Below are 27,101 nucleotides of genomic sequence, written 5' to 3'. Positions count from 1 at the left end.
CTGAACCAAACACGAGACAGGAGTCCTGGACATTAAAGCAGACTGGCAGTCCCCGGCGCGGCATGAGATGTCAGTGCTGGCTGTTTGGATGGTTTGGGAAATGGGCCTTGGGTTCACTCATGAACGTGAAGAATGGAGGAGACACAGTGGAATTAAAGGAGGGCGACCAGGCTGAGGCTGGGAGATGAGGCCTGGCGGGTGAGCAGGCGGGCGGAGCAAGCCCCGTCCCCGAGGGATGACCCGACCATGCAGGAGCAGCTGAAATGGTGTGGACGGGACCGCGCTGCCGGCGGAGGTCTTACTTGCATGAAGAGCTGGGCCCTGGGGGAGGAGTTTTCCACCATGTGGTTCACCATACTGATGAGAGTCTCACTCTCACTCATCTGCGGCAGAGGAAGGAACGGACGACTCAAACTCAGCCTCAAACTCAGCCCCACAGAGAGCCGGCTCCCCCACGCGCGCCTCTGCTCTGCTTTCCAGGAGACAGGAAAGGGCCGCTCCTGCTGAGGCCTCCAGCACCCTCTGCCTGGCCCCGCCCGCCACTCACCGCGTGTGAACTCCATCTCGGAAGCTGCCCTTGAGGAAAGGCCACAGAAGGGAGCTGCAAGGTTACTGTGTTCTGGCTCTCTGCTCCGAAGAGGCCCCCGGCTCAGTGACACTTCCCCAGGGTGCCTGAGTGTGGTGGGCCTCAGCCCCTTGGCCCAGCTCTAATTTCTCACACTGATTTGGTCAAAGACCACACAAGGCAGTTGAAAAGGCTGATTGCCCCAAATCTGAACTAAATGAAACGGCTTAAAAAGGAAACCTGGGGCCTGCGCTTTGGACGGGCTTTCACAATGGGTGGTGGCAGGTCTCTGTCCCTGCCCCCTGCCCCTCCTCTGCTCTAGAGTAGAAAGGATCGCTAAACACGGTTTCCAGAGCTGGGCTGGTAGCATCCAGGCTGATCTTGGATGGCGCCGGGTAGCAAATAAGGAAGCCAAAACAAGCAAGCCGTGTTAAAGGGACACCAGATACTGGGACACTGCTCTCCCAACCGGTTATCTTTGTGCTTCAAGGATCATTAGGAACATGGAGGGGGAAACACTATTTGCCAAATGAAAAAAGAGTGAGAAGGAAGAGGGAGGGAGGGGGAGGGGGAGGGAGGGAGGACGACCCAACCCAGCCAACCAGAAATGCCATCGTTCCCCCCCCTCCCCGGGTTCCAGTGAGACAGCCTCAGACATAAATGTAGTACGGAGTGTCCTTGGCTATGTCCCTTTAACTCAGTTGATCTCCAGGAGAAGGCAGCAGAAGACAGAAGGGAGCCGTGCAGGAGAAGCTTCTTGGGGAGGGGAAGTGAGTAAGGGAAGGGAGGGGGCCACCTTAGGGCAGATCTTCTGGGGTCACAGTTCAGTGGTCTCCATGTTTTCTGCCCTTGTCTTCCCAGTCCTTCTTGGACCCACATACATTTTCCTCTTACCCCGTTTGGTCGGCAGCTCCCAGGCAGCCTGGCCTCTGCGTGCCGTGGACAGGGTCGGGCGGTCACCACCCACCCCCATTCACAGGGCTACAGCATATTAAAACGTTTTCCTCGGATCTGCTTTTTCTACTTCTTTAGCCCAGTTGGAAGTGTTTTTCCAAGATGTAAAGTGTGATTTAAAAGGCTTTCAAAAGAGCAACAATACTACGAGGTTGAGTCTTCGTAAAAATGGCTAAAAGTCAGCAGGCCGTCGACATTTTCTTGTAAGGGTCTGAAGTCAAGTCAGTCTCTGTCTTCTCAGAGCCCATACATGTGTGTGTGTGTGACTGAGATTGTGTTTATTGTATGTGGGGTGTGCCTGTGTGGTGTAGGTGTGATTGCATGTGGTATGTGTGTCTGTGTGTGTCCACGTCTGCTGCCTGTGTGTCACGCCCGTGTCCTGTGTGTGGCGTGTGCATGCGTGTGTGTGTGCATGTGTGTGCATGTGTGTGTGTGTGTGTGTGTGTGTGTGTGTGTAGGAAAAGGCAGATCTACCAACAATCAGGATTTGAGAGGGCAAGGGATGCCCAGGGGCTCCCTGGTCACGCACAGAGCCCATTCCTTCCCCAGCCAATGGCTCTAAAGCAATGAAGGAAGCCGGAACATTCTCCCCCGGCCCGCTGCCTCCCATGCTGGGGACCTGTCAGCCCACGGAGGCCTTGTCTCTGGGAGGGTTCCTGTGTGCCACCTTCTGTCTCTCCAAAACGTTAGAGAAATTTTGTGAAAAAGCACTGAACCCGGAGCCTGATACATAGCAAGGGTGGTCTACTAATATTTTTGAGTTTTTCGGAAAAAAGAACAATAAAATAATCACCTCAGCCATTGCCCCCCCCCCCCCCGCCTGGGTGCGTGACAAAGGGCACTCACAGAAAGCCTCACTCAGCCTCCCAGTAACTCTGTGAGGCAGAAAGGGCAGGTTCTCCAATGTCCGTTTCATGACTGAGAAAACAAAGACCCGGAGAGACCAAGTGACATTTCCAAGGTTAAAAAAAAAAAATCGCTGTAAATGGCACAGCTGGAATTAGAGCACAGTGTCTGACCGCGTTCCGGACTCTTCTTATCATACAAAAATGCCTTTTAAAAGATATTATCCTTTGCCTAGGAGGAGGTCCCCTGAAAGGTTACTTCTGAAGCCCCCAGGCTAAGGGCAGAGGCCCCCAGGAAGGGGCCCTGCTGTCTACACTGAATGCTGGGACAGCCAGCAGTGTGGACGGGCCGCAGGGAGGCAGGCCCGCCCGGGAGCCCTGCTCCTCCCCACCCAGCCACTGTGTACCCTGCGTCCTGCCCATGCTTCCCAGCCCCGCTCAGCTCGGCACCCGGGGACTCACCCCCACGTGGACTGGAGCGTTCACGGTGGGGACACCACGCACTCCTCATGGGACCAAGATGCAACGCCGCTGAGGGCCGGGAGCCATCACTGCTGATTAAAGTGTGGATACCCGTGTTTCCCGACGCCCAGGGTCTTCTATGAGGGTGACCTCCCCGAGACACGAAGACCCCGTGGGAGGAGGGCCACATGGCTTGTGACTAGAGTCACCAGCAGTAGCAGCCATGTTCTCGGATATCAAGTGACGGCTCTCTCTGCGCCGCTAAGAGGCACAGAACCGTCCTGATGGCCTTGCACCCCAGCCTCTTCCTATGGCAGCTGTAAACTGGGTCAAAAGCTCAGAGTCATGCCCAAGCGCTGCATCCACAGGTGTGTGCAGACACACTTGGCGTATTACTTGATCTCTCTGGGCTTTAGTTTCATCAGCTGTAAGATGAAAATAATACCAACGCCTACTTTGCAGAGTTATAAAGAGTAAATGAATTAGGGCCTGTGAAGTGCTTAGAATGGTGTGTGGCACAGAGGAAGCACCCAATTATGGTATCTGCTGCTGCTATTATTATTATTATTTCTACTGTCATGAGCATTTCCACCACCCCAGGCTGCCTCCACAGGACAACGGTGTGCACGTCCAAGTCCCCCATGCTTCGTAGCCCAGATCCGAGCATGAGCGTGTGCTCATATAAATGCCCGGCGTAGTGACCCTTGGCATGTCTAAACCCAGTGGGCATCACGGCCTCCTTATCCTCAAAAGGCCAGGCAGCCAAAGGCGGGAGCCCAGGAGCCCACTGCTTCTATCACACAGGGACACTCACTGCCTCTTCAGGATGCTCGCCTGTAAAGCGGGGCTGATAACACTCCCTCTGTCTGCAGCACTGAATTCTCAGGAAAACATGAGCCGTGCATCCCCAAAAACTTTGCGGAGCACTAACAAATACTGAATTCACATGATTTAAAAAAAATCACCCGAGGGCAGGCCTGCCGTCCTTAGTTTACAAATTATGGAGTTTAACCACAACCTGTGGAACAGGAAAGGATAATTTCCCAGATTCAGGCTAAACTAAACCCCTAGCCTCTTAGGCCTGAGCCCAGAGTCCCTCCCTGTCTCTGCAACTCTCTCCGGCAAATATGCAAATTCCCACCTGCCCCCTGGGGGCAGTTCCATCTGGGCTAAACAAACAGGAGTTGGCATTAATTATTCATGTGGTCATTTATTATTCTCCTGTCCCCAGGAAACTCCCAGCTGCCCTAAAGGGCTTTGAGGAGAAGGGGGTGTGAAGGTGCAAACCAAAATATAAGCCACTTTGTTGTGTCCTGGTTGTCCCAACAAAGGTTGTCAAATGGATGGAGGATGAGGAGGTGGGGCGGAGCAGGGAGAGGTGATGGGAAGGCAGGGGGATGGCGAAGGGGGCACCAGCTCTGCCTACCTGCTGATCCAAATACTCTAGGTTTCTTTGCAATTGAAGGTCTAAAAGTTCATCCTACCCGGGAGCCCGAGGCCCAACGGGAACACAAACAAACAGGAACACGACAGAAGAAAACAATAAAAAGGAAGCAAAGCGGTTAAGAGTTAGCTGGGCAGCGACAAAGGCCTCTCTGACCTTGAGGAGCTCTGGGGAAGGGAAGGGATGAGGATGCGGGCAGCCACAGAGGCCGCCTGCTGGACGCACCCAGCGAGAGGAGGGACATACCCTCGTGGCTCCCGGGTGGGCCTGGCCCTCCTGGGAAAGGAAAGCACCATTGCGTCCATCTAGCCAGCACTTCCTAGCAGCTCTCTCTGACTTCTCTGGAAAATTCCATTGTTTTGGGAAGGGTGCATTTGCCGGGTGTCAAGGCTACAGAGTTTGGACACTGGCAGGGGAGAGTCAGAGGGAGCGGGGTCGGTCAGCCACAGGTCTCTGGGGACAGGGATGTGCCGGGTGGCTCACTGGTTCTCCCCAACCGTTCAAGTGGAACATCTGTGTCTAGTTCTCCGAGTGGACAGAAAATTTCTCAGGAGAACAAATTCCAGGAAGAAACATAAGTAGAAAGGGGAGAGAAAGTAGGAGGAGACACAATATGGGAAATTTTTTTCCTCAGTCCCATCTCTCGTCTCCTTCCCCAAAAGTGGCATTCAAGGCAAGGACAAGCTGGAAGCAAGTAGGCTTCGTGGGGAGACTAGAAGATTGTGCCTGTTTTGGGAGCTCTAGCCTGGCTTTTCTTCCCAGCCCATAACCTAAGCTCCCTTAGGAGAGGAGGTCCAAGCCCCCTGCATGCTGGAGAGGGGGACTGTTCTGAGGTCGAGATGATGGGGACATTTCACATTTCCAGATCTCGTCCCTGCTCCTCTACCGTGTCACAGAGGAGGAGGGGTAACAGGCAGCAAACTCCAAATCAGAGTCAGAGCCCAGGCCAGGTGGGAGGCGGTATCCAGAGGCTGCCCAAAACCAGAGGAGCCAGGAATTGGGCATGGAGCGTCCCTGCGTCTGCCCTAGCTTGGCCCCGCCCTGGGAGGAGAGGTCTTGAGGGGAGGTGGGCTGGGAGGAGAGGACATACCATCTTATCGTGGACCGTGGGGGACGGTGGGTAGTTGTAGGGGAACAGCCCTGCAGGGACTGGCCGCCTGTCTCCCAGGTAATCATACTGGAAGAGAAAGGGGAGTGGAGAGGTGAGGGGGTCTGGCTGGGACAAGGACTTCCCCACCAACTGAAGTTCAAGGTTAGGGATGTTTGTATCTTGTCCCAGAGCAGATTTCAAACTAAAATGGACAGCATTTATGCACTGCAATATCTTTGCAATGATCTGTCCAGGTCCTCGAGATTTGACAAGATAGAACCTCTCTGCCCTCTTATATAGATTTAGGGTTCCTGGCAGAGCCTGGGGACAGGCACAGAGAGCAGTGTTCCTACTCAGGGGCAAAGCAAAAACCCCAAGGCAGCTCTCCTATGGACAGAACCACAGGGCTAATGGCTCCCCGGGGGCCGCATTGCTGGTCCTGCTGACACGGCCCGGTGACTCCACATCCCCAGATGCCCTTGCATCTCCACTTCTTCTCAGCAAATGGACTTAGGCCTCTGGGGGACCTCAGGGGATGAGGAAGGAAGGGAAGGCTGGTGGCTCACCTTGGGGGAGCTGATGGATCGCCTCATCACATAGGCAGCAGGGTCAGCATAGATGTCCTCACTGCGAGGTGGCAGCCGCTCAAAACGGGCACTGGGTGAGCGGACGGGGGAGTAAATGCGGGCGCGGCTGTAGGAGCCCTGGCTGGGCGAGCGGGGCACGGAGTGGGATCGGGGCTGCAAGGACAGGCGGCGCAGGGAGCCGGAGGCAGCATCCAGTTCATCATAATAGACGGGCTGCCGGGAGGGGCTGGGGATCCAGACGGTGCCGTCCTGCCGCCCATAGCCAGCAGGCTCCTTCCACTCACGCAGCTGGAAGGCGGGGCCGCCTCCGTTCCGGAAGGAGTGACGCTTGTCCTCCAGCGCCCAGGGCGGGCTGATCCGATCGTAGGCCGGCATCGAGCAGATGCTGTCGGGCCGCACGCCTGGCGGGTAGTGCTGGTAGTCATCAGGGTACTGGGAGGAGTAGGGGTTGTAATACTCAGGGACCCTACGGGACACGGGGTAGAACCTGGAGGGACTGAGAGACAGAGAACACTGTAAGTAAGCCAGACAACATGGGCACGTCCCCAGCCACCTGCCTGTGCCCCGGCCCCACCTCCATGTCATCCAGCCTAGAGCAGATCTGACTAGGTGGTGGAGACCCGGGCTGACCCTCAGAGCCCAGGCACTGAGTCCTGTTTGCAAAGGTGCAAGGGAAGGCCCACCCCCAAAGCCCCCTCCCTTAACCAGCTCCTTGAGGACAGAAATTTCACCATTTAAAGCTTCCATCTTTGTCTCTTTAAAATGAAATACCCCTGGGGAGAAACTTGAAGCCTTGTTAGCCATCTCTATCTCAGCGTGAACCAACTTATCAGATCCTTTCCAGAGAGGCAAATAGCAGAAGGAGTACAAAAGCACCAGACACCCGGAGCTGAGCAGCAGACCAGCACAAAAGGGAGGCTTCCCTGATTTTATGATCTTGTCAAGGACGGAACCAGTAGGTTCTTGGGACTTAACCCAAGTGAGGCGCTCTCCTCAGGGCAGGCCAGCCCAGCAGCCGTGAGCTGCCCTCCTGAGGCTGCTACCTGCAGCCCCTGGAGCTGCCCAGACCCCCAGGGAAGGCGTGGCAGCCCCGCTTGCCCTGATGATGAATGCAATCAGATCCAATAAATGTCTTCAAATCTCTGAAAGCCAGTCACTAGATAAAGAAGATCTAGAGGGCAGAACTAGGACCAATGAGTGGCAACATTTTGTTTCTGTTTTTAAAACTGCATATAAATAATGGTTTTCAAACAATTAGAGCCATTCAAAAACGGAGCGAGTTGGCTTGGCGGTTAGTTAAGTCTTGTGCTGGTAGAAACTCAGGAACAGAGGATGTGGTACAAGGGATGGAAGTAGGGACGGTGTCTGCCTGGAACAGCTTTAAAGCCTGATGCTATGACTGCCTGCATGTTTCAGGCCACCCAGCGTCCTGGCAGAGGCCCTGGGTGCCCTGTCCCTTCCTCTGAAGGAGGTAGGCAGAGAGATCAAGAATCAGGGGCAGAGGCAAACCCTACAGATAGACCATGGGGCAGGAAAGAACTCGGGCAAGCGAGAAATCCTGGGGTTTTCTTAGTTTCTTCCCAACTCAGCCTGGCTCCCAGCAGGTTTCCAATGGAGGGTACCTCCATGTCACTCCCCTAGCCCGGGCTCCCTGCCGGAACACCAGCCTCACCTCCGAAGGTCTTCAGGAGGGGGCACCCCTCGGCGCAGGTTCACCCACTGCTGAAGCTGGTTCATGGAGCTCTTGCGCTGGGCGATTTTGTCGGGGTTGACTCGTGGCGGGAAGCTCTGCCGGTGCCCCCCACTCTCTGAGTCCTGAGGCGGGAAGGCTGTGCTCCCTGGCCGGCTGGGGGAGCTGTACTGCCAGCCGTTGGGCTGGGTGGGCCGCTCCCCACCCCCGGGGACCCTTGGGCCCTCGGGGTAAGGGCTGCCGGGCTCCGAGCCTGGTCCTGGGCCGGTGTGGACGCCATTGGCTTTCACCAGGGGCTCGCTCTTGACTTCAGGCCTCTCGGGCCTCCGCTCCGCCTTCTCGCAGCCTCGGCCATCACCCTCCCCTCGAGTCTTGGCCTCCGGTTCAGACTTGGGGAGGCTGTTGTGAGGCGGCTGGTGGTGGTGTTTGCTGGGTGGGATGTTCTCCGAATCTGGCTTCTCGTGGCTGCGGGATGCCAAGGGAGATGTTGTCAGGGACTCCAGCCCAGCATGGAGTTGGGTGGTGGTGGGGAGACTGGGAAGGAGAAATGGAGTAGAGACAGATGGGAAGGGAGACAGCAATGGAAACAGGATTCAATGAATTATAATTCTGTTTCCTAAATCCTACCATTTTATCTTCTTGCTCCAGCCTGGACAACTGTAAAACACAATTCCAGCTTGCCTGTGCATATGTGCCTGCCCTGGTCCTCTTGGTCCACTCCACCGGCCACTCTCCACTCCCTTCTGCTGACCCACCTGGAGTCCAGCCTTCAAGCTGTGGTCAAGACTAACCTCACCCATACCAGGTCTCCCCTGCAGTCTGTCCCTGAGCCAGGCCCCAGACTTGATATGCACTGCACACTACACATGACAGGAACCTCTCTGATGTCTCAGCCGCAGAGGCTGGTCACAGGTCAGAAAGTTCCTTAACCTCCACGAGTCTCGGGCCCCTCACTGGCAGGATGGATAAGATGGTACCTCCCCTCATAGGACTGTGAGATCAAACAAAGCAGGCACGTCAGGGGCTGAAGCTGTTGCCCCAAACGTCACAGGCATAGAGACATGCGAGTTCCCTGCCTCCAGAACAAACTTCCTCCAGGCCTGACGTTCCGTTAGAGTTTAAGCTCCGTGAGGTAGGACCACATCAGACTCTCCTCCCTTGCTTTCCTAGCACCCTACATGGTGCCTTACACATTTCTACTTCCAATAAACATTTATGAAACGAATGAGTACGCCCCTTGGTTGAAGCGAAGATAGCAGCTCATGACAACGTCCTCCCTACACCCTCCCAAATTCAACATATGCCAGCATCCTTGTTGAGACACCGCTTGGTAAACATTTCCAAGTCATGTAGGTAGACTTGAAGTCTACACTGTCAAACCTCCTTCTGCTGGATCCTTGATCACATCTCACTCAAGACTCCACACCCAGTTCAAGCAGAGACAGGCGCTGAGGCTCCGGGTGACGGTGGGATGAGGTGACGACGGGAGCACTCAGATGCTGAGTGCTTACTTTACATACACTACCCAGTCCTCACAGCAACCCCCGAGGTCGGGTTATCATTCTTGTCTTTGAGGTTCAAAGGTCAAGAAGCTTACACCGAGGTCACACAGTGGGAAAGCAACCAAGTTGGGATTCGAACCCGATTCCCCCTTCCCACAGAGGCTGTGTGCTTATCAAAACAAGCAAATGACCCTGGCCTTTGGCTCCTGGCCAGGCCCTGATGGAACCTGGCTTCTCTCTTGGCCTCCACCAGCTCAGAGAGAACAGGAGAAGCGGGTCAGGGGAAGGAGGCTGCAGGCTCTGAAATCACCTAGCCAGGTACCCTGCTGGGAGGCAAGGAGCCAGTTCACACGTTCCCAGGGGTTCAAGCCCATACGCTGGGTTCAGCCGTGGCATAGAGGTGATGCTCCTTCACTCCTCCTCTCTCTAGCACTCCCCACGCCCCCTGCCGCACTCACTTGTGGCGCGCAGCTTGGGGCACCGACTTCTGGGCTGGAGGGATCTGTACCCGGGCAGCCTCCCCCATGGCCTGGATCCAGGCCTCCTGCTCCTCGGGGCTCTCGGCACTGAAGAAGTAGGTACGGACCCCAGCATGCTCAGCCTGTGGGGAGAGGCAGTGCGTGGAACTGGCCCCGGCCTCGTCCAGCCAGCACACAGTCACCTGCGGGGAGAAGACACCCCCACCCACAGAATGGGTGGTCAGGCAGGCCGTTCCCATGACCTGTAGCTCTCTGCCCCGCGTGGAGCTCAGGGCAAGGCGAGGGGGCCCACAGGTGTCCCAGGTGCTCCAGCTGGCGCCCAGGTATCTGCCTTGATTAGCTCTCTGGACACCACTAGGCAGCCCAGTAGACAGGTAAGCTGACCTGCCCCAATGGAGATGATTATAAGCAGGGGGGACAATTACCACACCCGCTCTCCCATCAGGTTCCGTCTGAGATTTGATGGACAATGACCTCACATGTGGGAGAGATGCCCCCAACCCCAAGCACACGCCCGTCTTGGCCCCCGTTTGGCCTCTGAGGAGTCAGCACTGTCCCTTCTGTGCAGAGGGACAGCCGTGGGCACACGGGGGGACACACACAGACAGTCGGAGCACGCTACCTAGTTGGCGGCCACAAGCGGGCGCGGCAGGCGGGAACCCAGGAGAGAGCTCCTGTCCAGAGGAGGGGTCCTCACGCGGCCAGAAGGAGGAGAAGCAGAGAACAGGTCAACCGAACACCAGAGGGAGAGACAGGAGATGACGGGACAGGGATGTTGAGGAGCAGAGGGAAGTGGGGAGCTATTCAGACCAGCCCCTTCTACTCAATGGCACCGTTGGGACCACAGCACCCAGCAAGGCCCAGTTCAGCCCACCAGGAGCAGGGGTGGAGAGCTGGCACCGGGCAATCTGGGCTGGTGGTGGAGAGAAGGCAGGGCACCCCGGTACTAACTCTAGCTCTGCAATTGCAGACCACTCGTGGTTTCGCTCTGGCCTTCACTGATACATCTGTTTGATGCGGGGGGGGGGGGGGCACCCAGTGAAATTTCAGGCTCTGAGGCCTCAGGGAAAAGATGCTCCAGGGCGAGATTCCTTCTGGGAACTCCAAATACTCCCCAGGTGAGACCCTCAATCTCCCAAAAGCAGCAGCTGGCTTTGTGCATCCCACTCAACACAAGAGATCCCGATGTGACTATGCGTCTCAGACGTGAACCTCACTTTGGCCCTGACCCTCCGGAGGCTAAGTCCTGGGGGTAGGAAGGAGAGAAGGGCTCCTCTGACCAAGGACCAGGCTCTCCTAAGTAGCAACGTCAAGTCCACACCCTCCAAGAGCTTTCCCAGCCAGACTTCATCTACCTCGGTGCCTTCCCCAACACACTTCCTTCCCCAGGAGCCATGGCCCAGTGAGGGAGCATCTAACTCCTCTAGGTCCTGCCAGTCCCCACCCTCCAGCGGCAGGGCCCACCGTGTGGGCAGAGGCAGGGAGATGCTGACAAAAAGCCAGTGAAGTTGTAAGGAGGCATCTGGGGTTGAAACTGCACAGGGACATGGAGAGCAGGGGTGCAGACAAGCCCTCCAAAGTGGAGAACACAGGGTTATTGTGGAGGAGAGAGACACACAGAGGGGACTAGCGGGTGTGTCCTGGGCTGGCAGGAGTGGGCTGCAAAAAACTAATTTGCCAAGTGTCTAGCGACTGTCCTGTGTGTGCAGAGCTCTGCTCTGGGCACCGGTCACCAGGAAAGCAAAGACATGCTCTCTGCACTTGAAGAGCTCATGATCAAGCCGGAGGACAAAGCATGCCCATGGAAAAACAAGAAGCGAGCAAAGCATGGGAACAACAGCTTGTGACAGGGGAAGGCAGAGGGCCTGGGAAAAGACAGGACAATCGATGGGGCGCCAGGAGGGGACACCAGCCTGGAAGTGCGAAAGGGGACCAGAGAATTGAGGGAGGTGCCCCCATGGGGCGAGGCCACAGAGCCTCCATGGAGCTGTGTTAGGGAGAGGTTAAGGCATTGAGCAGCCAGCTGGGTGGGAACCGTGATGGCTCGTTACTGGCCAGCCGAGGGCTTCTCTTGGTGGCCGCAGCAGGACAAGCCTCCCATCTGTCTCATCTCCCCTCCCTTCCCTGGGGAAAGGCCACTGAATGGCCACAATTGGAACCCTTTGTGGGTCACAGAGCACAGCCCTGAGAGTTGGGTTTTAAAGAGGCAGCGCACTCCTCAGGGAAACGGGAGGGAGGGGAGGAGCTGATGGGCGCAGAGGCCCGGGGCTTGTGGAGGTGGAGTGTGCCAGTCACTCCAGACGGTGATCTGCCGTGGGCTGCCGGCAGAGCTCCGGGCGCCAGCGTGCGCGTGTCTGTGCACAGGTCTGGAGGGGAGGGTGAGACAGCCCGTCTGACTGTGTGGGTGTGTGTGTGTGTCTGTGGATGGCAGGACTGTTTGTTGTTGGTTAAACAGCCTGTTTCTACTTCCCCAGCTACAACCCAGCTCCCGGGAGCCAGAGTGTTCATCTGCAGACAGGACCCTGGGAGGCTGGAAACTAACTATGTGCCAAAGTCTCTCCCGGTTCCCCCGAGCGGCACCTGTGCTTCTGTCCACCTGTATTCTGCGGCCAGGGGACCAGAGCTGAAGGACAGAAAGGGGCAGCATCTCTGGGACCCCAGGAGCTCAGACACTGCCCTGGAGTGACCTGCGGGTTTTCAGGGTCTTAGGCAGCAATTCCCAACTAGGGGAGAGAGGGCTTTGTGCTAAGAAAATGCACAATGGTTGATGTCATAACTTTATATTTGGAAAATGAGAAAGAACCTATGATCTTTCGCATCATAAAATACAGAAAAGGGCATGGAATATTTTTTATCGTTTTTAGTGGGCCGTGAATTTTTAAATGTGGAAAAATACTGGTCTAGGATGAGCTGCAGCAGCTCAGTTTTGATGGGTAGATCCCTGCACCCAGGGGTCCCAAGAGTTGTGCTCAACAGGCAGGTGAGGGCCATCTCCCTGGGCCCTTATTCCCCCCAAACTGTGCCTCAGTGAAGCTTGTAGCTCTTGATTATAATAAAACTCAATTCCTAATTTTCTCTGAAGATTGAAAATTGAGTAAGTTTGACTAGGCGTCTAGTTCCCTAGGCACATGGTGGAGTGGAAGACTTTCCAGAATGAATCTCAGAACTATGCCAGCCCACAGCTCCTGCCTCCGCTGGATTTCCCAGGTGCCACTGGGCAGAGGGTCCATGGGCTCAGGACGTAGCCATTTCTCTCCCAGGAAAGACTGTGGGACCAGCGAAGCACACCTCTACAGGCTCCCGCTGGGGAGGATTACCCGCCCGATCCCTGAGAGAGGAGGAGGGTGGCCCGTCCCGGCTCCCGTAAGCCTCACAACAGCCAGCACTGAGTTCAGGGACCACTGCCTGCTCCCTCCCCCACCGCCGCCACCGCCACCACTCGGGGTTTCCTAAAGGAGGTGGTTCTTGATCCTGCTCCAGGCCCTCAGGCTCTAGAGGGGCGGGCCTCCCTGCGCCCCCTGGCCTGGGAGAGGAAGGCCAACTGACCTTAAAGGTGTGTTTCCGGCTGATGTTGTCCGAGGGCTGCACCGCGGCCACCCGGAAGCTCAGGAGGGGGATGCTGCCCAGAACGCTCTCCTCCTTCTCGTCTGTTGCAAAAAGAGGCTCAGTGAGGCGCGTGTGTGCACGCGCGCAGCGGGGAGGGGAGCGGAGGCGCGAACCAGCCCTGCTGCGACATCCCCAAATACTCGCTGCTCATTTACTGTGTGTCAGGCACTCGGGGCCACCACACGACCACACAGGGCATGGTCTGCACAGCACCAAAGGGCACGCTCCCTGCAGCTGGGGAACCGGGGAGCGTGGCCACTGTGCAGACACTGTTCTGGACACGAGGACTTAGAGGTGAATGCGAGAGGGGTGGCGCCCACACTCAGGGAGCTTACATTCCAGCACACGAGCGCACACGCACGTAATGGCCGACACTGTGGAGCGCTTGCTGTGTGTCAGGCGCCGCCCCACGTTAAAGCCTTAGCGGATTTAAGCCGCTCAACAACCCTACGAATGGGTACTGTTGTGACCTCCACTTTCTAGGTAAGGAGGCTGTGACACAGAAAGGTTATGTAATTCGTCCAAGGTTACTTAAGTGGAAAGTGGTGGATGGGTCTTTAGCCCATGAAGTCTGATTTCTGAGCTAGCATGCTCCCTTCCGCAGTACCTCTCCCCATAAGATAATCCCAGCAGCGCTGCCGGACAGGACAGCGATGGGAGGGCACAGTAGAGTGGACACTTGCTTCTTTGGCTCTGGCTCCTCTGGGTAGCTGTCTCTGAGGTTCTCCCAGCAGCTGGCTTTGTCCTCTCCTGACAAAGTCCCTTTACAGTCCCCAAGTCTGCTCGGGAAGACATGCCCCTGCATGGCCTCCCGGGCCTGCTGGTCCCCGGGATCAGGCTAACAATTCAGGCTGTTGCATAATTCATCCTGGATCTCTGAAGGAGCCTGATGGATTAGCTAGCCGGGCCCCAGCTGTCAGGAGGAGACCAGAAAGAGCAGGGGGTAGGGGGGTGCTGTGTGGGAACTCTGAGCTAGGGGCCAACTGGAAGGCCATGGCAAGACCCTCCCCACTTCCCTGGGATGGCTCTTTATTCCCAGGGGCTGGAGACCCTCTAAAACCCTCAACTAGGGTTCAGGAGAAATCTCTTAGGGGTACAGACTCCACTGGCCCCCTCTTCGCTCTTATTCATCACCTGTACAAGCTTCTCTGCCGGCGGTCCAGATTCCTGTGCAGACCCCAGCTTGGGACCCAGAGGAAGGGCTAAGCTGAAGGAAGAGGAGGAGCTCAAGGCTGGGAACCCAGAGCTTCTTCAGGAAAGCAGAGGCTGTCATTCCCAGGAGGAGATGGGCCCCCTGCCTGCGTGAGTCCAGTGTTTAGGGGGTGTCCTGAGAGCTCTCAGTGGATAGTGACCCTCCCATCGCCATGCCCCATGATATCAGAGCTTTTTAAGGTTCTGTCCTCACGCCAGGCCCGGAGTGTCTCCTCTGCAGAGGACCCCCCACCCCTCCTCCAGCTTCGGTCACACTCTGGCTCCAGAGTGGCCCCATGTCCTGGGGCCTAGCCTGAGCAGATTCTTCTCCCTCAATCTCAGGGTTCCCTCTGGGTAGAACCTGCACATGCAGCCCCCACCTGATCTCTCTCCCCAGGGTTCAGGTGGCAGTGACTCAGGGCACAGGGACAGCAGCGCTGTGGGGGGTCACCGGGTACAAGCTTTGTTTGCCAAAGTTAATGATTCACTGAATTGCACCCAGGAGGCTGAAGAAATCGGGGCTCTGCCTTTCCCAGGGCATGGAGGAAAAGGACACAGCCACTCCTGCTGCAAAATCATTTCACCCTCTCTCCTCCTGGTACCCAAGTCGGTCTCCTCGTGCTGCATCAGTGTGATGGGACCATCGCTGTCATCAGCCCTCACTAGTTCCCTCTCTGCCCTCCTTTACACATTGTTGCTGTTCGTATTTTAAAAATAACTTCCTAGAGGCTGCTGCACCAGTTATTAGATCTTTGCCCTCCTTTTTTTTTTTTTTTTTTTTTCAGACTGGGGAGGGTAGGCAGTGAGCACTGGGGCAGCACAGAGGGCAGAAGCTGGGGGATATTCATTGATTCCACATTGCCTGAGCACCTACTATGTGCCATGTGCTGTTCTGGGTGCTGTGGATACAGCAGTGAACTAAAGTGACCAGGACCTCCTGCCCGCACAGATAGGATCCTACATTCCAGTGGGACAGGAGGCTGATCAACATACAAGCTCCAATTAGCAGGTTATCTACTAGTGGTGTCTAGACTAAACCTTCCTCTTCTTCGTCCTCTTCCTCTCCTTCCCATCCCCTCCCCTGGACTTTACCATCTGTCATAAGAATGTCTTGTTCATCCACTGCATCACCAATCAGAACCTAGAGCTCTGCGTGAATCCTAGTAAGTACTTGGTAAATATCGCTGAATGTGAAAAGGGCAAGGGAGCTTTGTCTCTATCCCACTGTCACGCCCGCTGGTGCTGGAGACCACAGTGGGGATACCTGCCCCGGCGCCTCCCAGAAGTGTGCATCCGAAACAGAGCCCAGTGACAGGGCGGGATGAGAAAGGCTCTCCGCAGCCCCGGCCCGACCAGGGGCCAGCTCACCTTTGTAGTAGAAGAGGCAGCGGTCCACCAGGACGAACCAGCGCTTGTTCCACTGCTTAACCCCGGAGCTGGCCTGCAGGACACATGGAGACAGACAGGAGGGTCTGTGAGCTGGGCGTGCAGTGGAAGGACAGCGGCCCTGTTGTAAGGACAGCCTGCCTCGGGTTGCAGCTCTGCCACTGACAAGTGGCAGCAACCCCCTAGAGCCCTCAGAGGCGGGGACGATGTGACATTACTGCCTGTGACCTTCCAGCCCTGTCATTCCAGGCCTCAGTGCCTCCCCCAGGGAAGACAAACAGGGCAGTGATGAGCCAGAAGGAGTGAGCAGAAGGGCGGGCAGGGGTAGCGGCAAGGTCAACGGGCAGAACTGCAGGGCCCCTAGACTTACAGGGGACACCCTCGTCCCTTTAGAGCAAGACTGACTGAGCCAGCACTGCTCCGACAAGGCTGGTGTCCTCACACGTTTTAAAGTCATTGCGTCTGCCTGTCAGGAAACCTGGCTGGACTCCCAACTATGACATTAATTTCTCTGTGTGATAAGGGGAAGATACTCAACTTCTCTGAGCCTTTATAAAATCAGGAGATTTGTTCACAGGGATACACCACTATAGGTTCATGGGAGGACAACACGGGAAAATATACTCGGATCATTGTAACTACAGAGGAATTACGGCGCTCTGAGGACAAAGCTGGAGGTCACGGTGGGCAGAGTGGCAGAGGAGGCCTCACCTGCTTGGAGAGCCAGCCTGCCTTGGTGACAGGAGCATTGGGGTTCCGCTTCATGGAGTGGGAGCGCTTGCCGAAGGCGATGGCCTTGCGGGATGTCCGGGTCGCCTGGGGCAGCAGAGAGAGAAGCCACCTTAACTTACTCGCCTCCTTCCTGCTCCGACTGTGACTGCGAGGCGACCACCCTTGGTGGGAGCTGCATCGCTGCAGATGGGGGCCGTCACGGGAAGAGGCCCAGGTGAGAATCTTCGATCTGTTACTGATTCAAGGGCACGGACTTTCAATCCTTTGGCTCTTTTCTTACTGCTAAGATGGGGCTCAAAATAATAGTCCCACCTGTCTCACAGCGGTGAGGGTTTTGTTTTTTGGGTTTTGTTGGTTTTTCTTGAGGAGAAAACAAGATTTTTTCATGTCGCTCCTGTCCTGTCCTGCTAACCTCACCCCTCACACGCTCACAGCGCTTTCTCAGAGCCGCTCAAGTGCAAGTGCACACCGACATCGTCCTCCTTCAGTCCTGTTCATTCTATTTTTAAGGGGGAATTTTTTTTTCTTTTTTACTTTTTTTTTTCTGTTTTGGGGTTTTTTTCCTTTCTGAGTTACAGTCAGTTTACAATGTTGTGTCAGTTTCTGCTGTACAGCACGATTTTTCAGTCACACATGAATATACATATATTCATTTTCATACTCTTTTTCACCATGATTACTTTTTCTAAAATAAGGGTTTTTTTTAATTAGTTTAGTTTTTCTTTTTCTTTTTCTTTTTCTTTTTTTTTTTTTGCGGGAAAGGGGTTGGAGGTGATTAGGTTCATTTAATTATTTTTTTAATGGAGGCACTGGGGATTGAATCCAGGGCCTCGCGCGTGCTAAGCGTGCCCTCTACCACTGAGCTCTACTCTCCCCCGTCCTGTTCACTCCTGAAGGTCCAACACACCACAGAGTAGGGAGGATGCACGGGCCTTCTTGTAGCTCTTTATTGCCACAGGGACACCACCATTCCTCCCCACCTTCTGGCAACAATCTCTCTCTCTCGAAGCACCGCTGATCTTTCTCTGTTTAGCCCTTCTCCCCACGATCAGCTTCTGGATCGTTCTTTCAGTGTCTAAGGATCTGGATATCCATCATCCCCTTCATTCTAACTCTTGCCATCACTGTCGACAATTTTATTGTTCCACAACGAAAGAAGAGGATGACCCACCCAGTGGTCTAACTTTCAACTACCCTGATGTCCTCAACAACCAAATCCTCCACCTCCACCCCAGCAGCTCCCCCTACAGCTACACCCTAGACCTGGCCAGCCCTCAAGCCCCTTCCCCACTCACATCATCGGTTTTCGTACCCCATCTTCGGCTGTCTCGTTCCATCACTCAACCACAGCAGCTTTTCTACTCCACTGCTACTCCCAGCTCCTCAATCCTTCCCCTTTTTTCCGGGACTCATCAGCTACCTCCTGGTGTTAGTTATTTCCCTACAAAGCCTAGACCCCCTGACGGACTAGATTGACTGCACCCTCAAACACCCCATCCACTGACTTTCTGCCTGATCCTCTCTGAAACCCCAAATCCCAGATTAGCCAAATTATCCCCCGTCCCTGCACTCACAGCCAGACTATGGTGCTGCTGAAGAAAAATCACACCATGGTGCAGGGGAGGCCACCGTGGCCCACCCCAATCCCAGCCAGGCTCAGCCCCACACAGCAGCTCCAATGTACACCCTCTCCATTCTCCCAAGCCTTGTGACACCCCACCTCTGCCTCCCCGACAGTGGCCTGGATCCTCCCCCTCAAAAAAATTGAGATAATCAGACACGTACTTCCTCAATTTCACACCCGTTTACCTAGAAAATTACTGCCCTTAGCACTACCCTTGTCTCTTTCCATTCAATGTCAAAAGAAGAGGCGTCCTTCGCCTTCCCAAGGCTAACGTGTCCCGCCCGCTGTCTCCTCTGGGGCTCTGCTTCACTGATAATCTCTCTAGCCTGTCTTCATTTATTCCTCCTCCACTGGCTTCTTCTCCTCAGCAAACGCGCCCAGGTCTCTCCATCTTAAAGCACCTCTCTGCCTCTCTCTCCCTCTCCTCGCGCTCTCTGTCACACACTCACAAACACCTGGTGGCCCCTTCGCCCTACACCCACTGTCCACCGTCAGGTAACACCTCCCTCCCTTCTCTCTCTTTCTCTCCAGAGACAGGCTACAGAGAAAAGCCCTGACTTCCTCTCCTCCCTTTATTCCTAACCCCGCCCCCCCCACCACCTCTCTTCTGAAATGGTTCCTGCAACGTCACTGAACTCAGGTCACTCGGTCCCTGATCATGAACCTTTCCGTCCTTCCTGAAACCCTTCTAGTGGCTTCCATGACAGTACTCTTTCCTGTCCATCTGTAGCCCGTCCTCCTCAGTCTCCACCTCTCCTCAAAGCGCTGGTGGTCCTCAAGCTTATTCTTTTATTCCCACCATGCACCACACCTGTATAATCTCACGCATACCCCTTGCCTCAGATATTAGCCATGGGCTGCAAACTCCTAATCTATAGCTAAGACCACTCTCCCAATCCCAGTCCATTGGATAACCAGTTGTCCAACCAGGGTTGAATAAACTCCAAAACCAAACTCATCCTCTTTCTAACCAAATGTGTTCTTCTGTATTTCTCATCTGGGTGAGTGGCCCAAACCAGAACTCTGACCCACTGCCGCCGTCCCCTCCTCCCCGCAACTCCTTTACACAAACAGGTCTATGGGGCCGATGAGTCCACCTTCTTCAGGCTTCTCAAGCCTGTTCTTTCCCCCCAAATGCCACCGCCGTTGCCTTGCAGGTCCCCTCTTCTTGCTGTCTACCCTCTGTAACAAAGTAAGGTTTTCTTTCTGAGACACAATATTAATCACATTACTCTCCTGCTTAAAATGTCTCACTACCTCTCATCATTAAGAAAAGAACTCAGATCCTCAGCACAGCACACAAGGTCAGTTCGGTAAGATCTGGCTGGGCTGTCACCCACCTTTGGCCACTGCACCTGACAAGGCCCCACCTCTGGTCACACCAAACTCCACTGGTTCTCCCCCATCCCCCTAGGGTTCTGCTCACCTTGCTCCCACGTCCACTATCAAATCCCAATTCATCCTATAAAGCCCAGTGCAGGTCCCCCTGCTCCACAAAACCTCCCTGTTCCCCAGAGTACTCAGAGGCTCCCTCTTCTCAGTACATTGTCGGAGTCTGAAGCTTGGCGCACCGCAACGGAGCTGTGAGTCTTCCATCTCCCTCCCTAGTCTGCATTCCTTGTAGAATCTTTGTTTTGCTCATCACTTTGTCACCAAAGCCTAGCAAGGTGTCCAGCTAAAAATAAGCACTTAGTAAATACTTGTAGAAGGAAGGAAAGAAGAAATTGGGGTTTATTGCAAAATACCTCCAAAACGGGGGAATGAAATGACTTTCTGCAGTTTACTAGTTAGAAAAGTCAACATATAATGGTGGAGATCAACTATCTGAAGAAGTCATCACCACACAGAGAACAGGCGAGCCCCTCAACCTTCCCGTTCTCTCAGTCCATCATCTGGCATGGTGTCACCTGCTCTCGGCAGCCTGCACGCTGCTCCCAGGAGTTCACTGCTTCAGCCAGTCTCCTGCCAACCTCTCAGCACCCTCACCTCCTCATCTTTCTGCCACAGCTTCCCAGCAACCCTCAACCTTAGGTCAAGCCAACCACCTGCCGGGCAAAGCACACTGCTGGAGGCAAACCACACACACCTGTGGACGGGAGCCGCCAATTCGGTCCAGGACCTCAGATGATTCTTCAATACTATCAGGCAACATTCCAAACATCCCTTGTTGATCGCTGATCCCTGGACATATTCTCCACCCACCCTACTCTTCTCGGCAGAAAACCCTACCTCCTGCTTCCCTGCGCAAGTTGGAAACATCAGGTCGGAATGTCTTTAACTTCCTAGAACCCCACCCCCAGCTGCGTGTAACTTCTACACGCAGCCTCAGGAAGAGGGTGCCTCCCCGCTCTGGGCTGACAGCACCTCTGGGTCTGACTCCTCTCTCCAGAGATACATGACTCATTGGCTGTGCCCTTTCTCCTGAAACTATCTACTGGGTCATTCCCCTCCTGCCCTGAACATCTTACAACAAAACGAACAAAGAACACCTCCCTCCATCTCAAGGATCTCCAAGCTCCCGCTCTCCACCCCATTTCCCTTGGCAGCTGAGTTTCTTTAAAAATATCTTTTTGGAAATATTTCAAACATTTCAGAAAAGCTGGGACTGAATCACCATTTGTGCTGTTGTTTTTTTCCCTCTAATAAAATATGACAAACAGAGCTGAACCGCCCTTGGGGCCCCTCCCCGATCTCATTACCTTTTCTTCCTCCCTAGAGGCAAGCACTGACCCAAAATCCACATGCCTGCCCAGGGAGATGCGCTCGTCCTGCAAGTTCATCTATAAAAATGTAGTCTTGCTTTTCCTGTTTGTACATTTTACATAAATGGTATCATACTTTTCATAGGCTACAACTTGCTTTTTACTCAACAATATGTTCTCAAGATTCATCTTCATTGCACACCTAGCTCCAGTCCATTTTTGCTTTTGGAAGAGCCCTCCATCTGATGACTATACCACCATTTATTGTCCAGTTTCTTAGAAGAGCAGTTTCTACTCTTCAGCGTTCCTGCATCTGCCCTCCCATTTGCCCTCTCCAGTTTGTCTTTGTCTTCTGCCCTCCTTGCACCGCTGGAACTGCTCTTGTCAGGGTCTCCCGTTACCACGATGTTGCTAAACTCCAGGGATGCTGTCAGCCCCTATCTTCCTGGACCTCTTTGCAACATTCTTCTCTGCTTACTTCTTCCTCCCTCCTCCCTTTCTGAACTTCAAGTTGACGGGTCCTCCTTTTGCTCTTCTCCAAGATCAGAGGTTCTCGGTGCGGGTGGGGCAATTTTGTCCCACAGGGGACATCTGACAATGTCCAGAGGGACATTTTTGGTTTCACAGGACAGGTGTCACTGGCGTCTAGTGGGTAGAGGCCAGGGATGCTGCTCAACGTCCTGCAGTGAAAGGCTAGTCCCACAGCACAAAGAATTATCCAGCCCAACATGCTAACAGTGCTGAGGACCCCGGTTCAGACGTCGGTCTTCTCTAAGGTTCTGGTGTGAGCCCTCCTCCCCTCCCGCTCTCCACAACCCCTGCCTCACCTCCACCTGCTCTTCGGAGCCTGCAGAAACAGAGAGGTAGGCCAATACCCAGCCGCTTCCTAGGGTTCCTGCCCCACGGCCTGCCTTGGGGGCCAGACTCACCCGGACACTGGGCCGCTCCGGAGGGACCTCGGACACCATGTTGTGGTTGGACAGGTCACTGTTGTTGGTAGCCGGGCGCTTCCCACCTGCTTTATTGGACATGTCCAAGGCCGATCTGATTCCAAGTTGACCAGATAAGAAAGAGACTAGTGAGAACCAAGAAACAATGGAAGCCACCCAGCCCTTTCGCCAACCCTGCCACTCACTGCCCCCGCATCAGCACAAAATTAGGTCCCCTATGTGCTTCTCGGGGCTCATCTCAGCTTCTGCCACTGCTCCTCTGAGATTATATGCCAGTAACCCTGGATAATCTCCTTTTTCTTTCCCACAAATTTATTTAAAAAACCTAGAGTCTAGGACTCTGGAACTCTGTTTCTTTTTAATTTAAAAGACCCAGTGGCCCAGTGGACTATGAGAAACATTTAATTATTTTTTTCCCTCTCATTTACTGAGGTCCACAGTGAGGAGAATTAGCATTGGGTCCTTGATTATATCCCATCCTCACACTACTGCCCTCAGAGGCCCCTGGGTGACGGATATGCCAACCTTAGGTCTGCCCCACTTGTTTAACTCAGCCCATGGGATGCACTGACCTGAGCTCTGCAAGATTCCAGGAAAAGTGAATGAGAGTTCAAGGCAGATGGGTCTCAGAAGTTTCTAGTACTCAGAACTGCGGTGAGCGATCCTAAATCCCTCCCGCTCTCCTTTCTGTCCCCACTTCCCCGTCCCTCCCTCTTCCCAGCTGCACAACAGCAGCAGGGTGATGGTGGTTAAGGAGGAAAAGGCGAAGCAGCAAGTCGGGGGCAAACGTACGTTTTCAAGTCAAATTTTTTGTTTTCTTCTGGGACCTGGCCAGTCAGTGGGTGTAGAAATGTGTTCCGTCTTTCATTATGGCTGTAGAGGCAAAAAAAGAGAGCGAGAAGTTGTGGTCAAGACGAAGAAGTCAGAGACACAGGCCAGAGGGTGGACAGTCCCTGGGCAGTGGCAGGGAAGATGACCCCACAGGAGATTGTCTTTCTGTCCTCCAGCAGGACCGTGAGTGGCAAGAGGGAGGGCTGACCTATGGAAGCAGCAGCTGCAGGGGGTCTGGCTGGGGAGGACACCTTTTCCCGACAGGCAGCATCAGTTACTTACTGGAGATCCCCAGCCTGGAAAGAAGCCCCACTTAACCCTTTCAGTGGCCATCCTGGGCATGTCTGGGCGGAGGGGGGAGGGGCTCCAATAATCAAGACTGCGCATGGCTGGTTCCCTCCCAGGGGCTCCACACAAAAACTGCTCACTCATTACTTGCTGAAAGAATTCTCTTGTGACCTTGGACTCCTTCCTCTCCTGCTTTATGTCCCATCTCTTTCTTTCAGTGAAATGAGAGATTCAGAAATTCCACCCTTGAGCTTAGGCTGGGCCCCACGCCCACTCCAAATCCTGGGCCTCCCCGTTGAGGGGCTGAGCCATGTAGCTGAGACCTCAGGAGCTATCTGGTATGGAGGTTAGGGCTGGCTCAACAGTCAGATCTAATTAAGGGACACTATGGCCAGGGAGTGGGGTGCTATGGGGACAGTCTGCTGGACGGCAGCGGGGGACACGGACCAGGGGCGGGGTCTGTGCAGAGGCAGATGGGAGCAGTACTGTGGAGGACCTCCTCTGGGAGGTCCTGCTGTGGCTCTTCTGGCCATCAGGCTAGTTCCCTGGCGGCTCTGCAGGGAGACCGTGGAGGAAGGGCAACAGACAGAGCTTAGAGAGGGGCTGGTGCAGAGGGTCTAAGTCGTAAATGGCAGCCATTTGAGATGGATTCTGCAAGCAGAGGACCACCTGGCAGGAAAGCTGTAGGAGATTCAAGCACGCAGCCAGTGGGGGGCTGGAAGAGTTTTAAGGTCTCCGTCACCCACCCACTCCCCTTGAGAGATACTGTGAGAGCCCAGAGCATGCTCAGTCCACCCCCAGAAGCAGGCGCTTGGATGGAGCCTGCCGAGGCTGCACCGAGGCTCCTAACACGGGGCCACCAGGCACTTCCACAGCGAAGGGCCAGCACTCTGCTTGGCAAGTGGCAGGTCAGCTAGCACCAGGGGAAAGAGACCTCTGTGTGGTCCCTTCAGCTGCATCAGAGGTAAAATAACCTCTGGAGAGCCCGTTTCCTTAGCCCAGGACACGTCCCAGCCCTTAGGCTATCTGCTGAAATTAAAGATAATATCAAAGGGTTTTTTTTTTTTCAGCGTCCAAACCAGTCATATTCAGATTGAATCCAAAGACACGTACTAGACAGAGAAGAACAGTGGGCAGTGGCTACAGCCTATGTGGAAATCCCGGTTTTGCATCCTGGACTTGCCGGCCAGGACCCTAAACCTGGCCAGTATCCACTCGGCCTGGGTTCTAACTCTAGCACATTGATAACCTGCTCCCTGCTTCTCAAACTCTACTCCTCCCTCCTCCCCAGGTCCAATAAGGATGCTCTTCTCAACTCAGCCACAGGGAACCTTTGCAAGGAAGAATAGTTACTTTCAGTCACCCTCATCCCTGGCTCTGCCCCATCTAGGGGTAGTGGGGCAGGCAGGCAGTCTGTGACCAGTAAGACCCTTGAGGCACCAAGGTCTCTTGTTTTCCAATGGCACAGATCATCTGCCCCCCTGACACCACCAGTCCCCTTTGGCCCATTCTGCTCTGCATGTTCCCCATGCTAACTCTGCTGGAAACTTTCCTGCAGGCACTGGTACAGACAGACAGACGAACAGACAAACAGACACACACACAGAGGCACACACACAGTCTGCTGTCAGCCGGCACAAGTCTTACAGGGGACACTAAATTGCTCCCTGCCCCAGACTTTCCAACCCAGCAACCCCTACCAATGACATCCTCACTCCATCCCAGCGCTACCAATTTCAAAATAGCTTCCCCTTCACAAGCACTGCAATGCAGCATCCATTGACCTAACTACTGTTCCTTCTCCAGGTCACGTCAGGCCAGCCCCTCACTCTGAAGCCCCCGGATCCGATGAGCTGCCAGCTCAGTTCTCACTTAACTTGACTCACGGTTCACTGAAGAAATCCCTACCTGACCCGTCGATCAGCTCGAAACTTCAACATCTTTTTGGCAGCTTTGTCCCCTGTTTGGCAGCCTCAGAGGACCCGCCAGCCACCCTGCTCGGAACCATCCCTCTGAGAAGTAAGTCCTCGGTCCCGCTCCTAGTTCCGTGGCCGAGCTCCAGGCGCGCAGCAGCTGGCACTGCTGGTTCCCCTCCTCCTGGCTCCGGTGCTGGGGAGGGGGAGGGCCTCTCCCTGGGTGGTGGTAGGGGTGCCCAGGTGCCCTAGGGGGCCTGTGGCTTCCCAGCACTCAGCCGGAGTGCTGCCCGGCAGAGTCCTGGAGGCAGAATAAGCGAGCAGGGCACAGCATCCTCTCAGCTCAGGTCCCCGAGGAGCAAACGCAAACACGGAGAAACAGATGCTCGCGGAGCAGGTGTACAACTTCCAGGTAGTCCGACCTCGCTGAGCTAAGGACACGGAGTAGCTGGGCGGGCGGAGGCATCTGAAGCTGCCTCCCTGTCTGCACGGCGCAAACCCATGCCAGCCCCACCTGCAGGAAGACAGCCCCCCCTGCCTCCCCAACTCCTAGCCCAGAACACAGGCCCCGGGGCTGAAATCCACCTGCTTCAGAGAGACCCTTCCCATCCCGTGGGCACAAGGGTTAAAGGAAGCTCCAGATTCACGGGCTGCTACTGCCTGTTGTCGCCGACGCCGAGCAGCTGAGACTGACCGACCGAGTCTCCTCTCTCTCCTCTCAGCCTGCCCAGCCTTCTGTACAGACGGGAGCAGAATGAATGAGGCTTCTCTGCAGCGTCCCCCTGCACGCTCCCTTTACACATGGCCCCAGGTTGCCTGTCCTCTGCGTGGGGCAGCCCAGTGGGTGAGGAGCAGGCGGGCGTGGGTGTCGTGGAGCTGGGGCTGGTGGCGAGAACTAGCTTCTTTGCTAGCTTGAAATGGAAGGAAAGCTTCTTCCCAGAGCTTATGAGGAAAAGGGTAGCAAATGGGGCTCAGAGGGGGTCACCATGTGTTTATTTCTGAAAATCTTCCCAGATGCCATATGATAAATTCCAGCTGGAGACTGTCAGATCTGCTCAGGCAAGGAGGTTTGCATTGTCACTAGCCACTCTGAACTCTCCAGAGACTGAAGATGGCCACATCTCCCCTTTCACAATGTCCTCCGTGTCCTAGGGTGCAAGGGCCCTCCATGCAGGGGCCTTCTGAAGCTCATCTCTTCCATGCCCCTGCCTCCAGGCAGGTCCGCTCTCCAATCAGTCTCACTGAGTGCCTTGGTTGTCTGAGAAGGGTTCCAGCAAAGGAGGCTCCAGACCCACAGTCACCTTATACTGCCAAGATTTTTGTTTTTGATATCAAATTTCAGTTCCTCTGACTTTTGATATTTTTCCAGTTTTGTCTTCGGATGACAGAATCCTGTCTGACCAGCGTGGTTCTTGTCAGCAGCACCAGGCACTCTGTTGACGTCATAGTCTGTTGTTATAGCAATTCTGTGATGTCAACAGACACTGAAAAGGAGGAGCTAATCTGATTTTTGAGGTTGAGGACAGAACTCAGTCAGAGAAAAATGCAATGAGTGACTCGTAAAGGACAACATTTTTATTTAACCCATGATGAGACAAACTGGTCAAATATAGCTGGGGGTCAACAGCTGCTGATTTTTAAGCAACGGATCCTAAATCCAAAAGGTCAATATGTTCAGCTATTTAGTGGTACTTCTGCAGATGCTTTATCCTGGTGACAAGAGGCTTGAACCTTCCAGATCCTACCTCTCCCTGTCCCTAATCCAGCTACTAGAGCCCTGCTATGGTTATGGAGAGCTGGGCCCTCTCCTGATGCCTGCTTAGGACCTCTGCCTGTGCACAGTAGGCGCCCAATAGATATTTGGTGAATGAATGAATGAATGAATGAATGAACGAACAAAAGAAAGTCCCTGTGATCTGATTTAGTTTCTAGCCACCTACCTTTGGAGCTTGACATTCTATTACCAAGGGCTTCCCTATCTCTGCTCTCTCTTAAAAGTAATTACTTCCTCTCCATGAAAGCAGCTCTGTTTCTGCCCCCTCACCCCTTCACTCAGCTCCCCTGCCTGGCTCCCCCTTGAATATATAGCTTGGCTTTGATCCATCTTCATTAGGAGGGGAAGAAAATTAAGCTCATCTGCACAGGAGGAAGGGGCAGAGGTGCACTGGGAAATGAGTTTTCTTCCTGTAGATGGCAAAAATATCCTCTTTCCCTTCAAGTTGAGCTCAGGGGCCTCCCACAGCCTTTGCTTAACTTGCAA

General features: G+C 54.5%; 1 protein-coding gene across 23 annotated transcripts in view; it reads right to left on the bottom strand.

The window, feature by feature from the left end:
• Positions 1 to 27,101, bottom strand: part of PLEKHA6 (pleckstrin homology domain containing A6) — a 139,606-nt gene that overhangs the window by 20,262 nt on the left and 92,243 nt on the right. For 12 of the 23 annotated variants that reach the window (XM_045523470.2, XM_045523647.2, XM_045523403.2 and 9 more), the window contains 11 exons: positions 22,602 to 22,682; positions 21,789 to 21,903; positions 16,513 to 16,617; positions 15,784 to 15,856; positions 13,165 to 13,265; positions 9,598 to 9,800; positions 7,620 to 8,171; positions 5,927 to 6,443; positions 5,361 to 5,447; positions 4,253 to 4,306; positions 303 to 383 (listed from right to left, as the gene is read on the bottom strand). In XM_045523470.2, the coding sequence (XP_045379426.1) occupies positions 303 to 383; positions 4,253 to 4,306; positions 5,361 to 5,447; positions 5,927 to 6,443; positions 7,620 to 8,171; positions 9,598 to 9,800; positions 13,165 to 13,265; positions 15,784 to 15,856; positions 16,513 to 16,617; positions 21,789 to 21,903; positions 22,602 to 22,682 (1,969 nt within the window). Of the gene's footprint in view, positions 1 to 302; positions 384 to 4,252; positions 4,307 to 5,360; positions 5,448 to 5,926; positions 6,444 to 7,619; positions 8,172 to 9,597; positions 9,801 to 10,240; positions 13,124 to 13,164; positions 13,266 to 15,783; positions 15,857 to 16,512; positions 16,618 to 21,788; positions 21,904 to 22,601; positions 22,683 to 24,836; positions 25,400 to 27,101 lie in introns of those variants that run through there. The other 11 variants (XM_074352006.1, XM_074352007.1, XM_045523811.2 and 8 more) reach the window with 9 other exon arrangements.

The sequence above is a fragment of the Camelus bactrianus genome, chromosome 23 (genome assembly GCF_048773025.1).
Source record: "Camelus bactrianus isolate YW-2024 breed Bactrian camel chromosome 23, ASM4877302v1, whole genome shotgun sequence".
Lineage (NCBI taxonomy): Eukaryota > Metazoa > Chordata > Mammalia > Artiodactyla > Camelidae > Camelus > Camelus bactrianus.
This window is presented reverse-complemented; position numbering and strand designations above follow the sequence as displayed.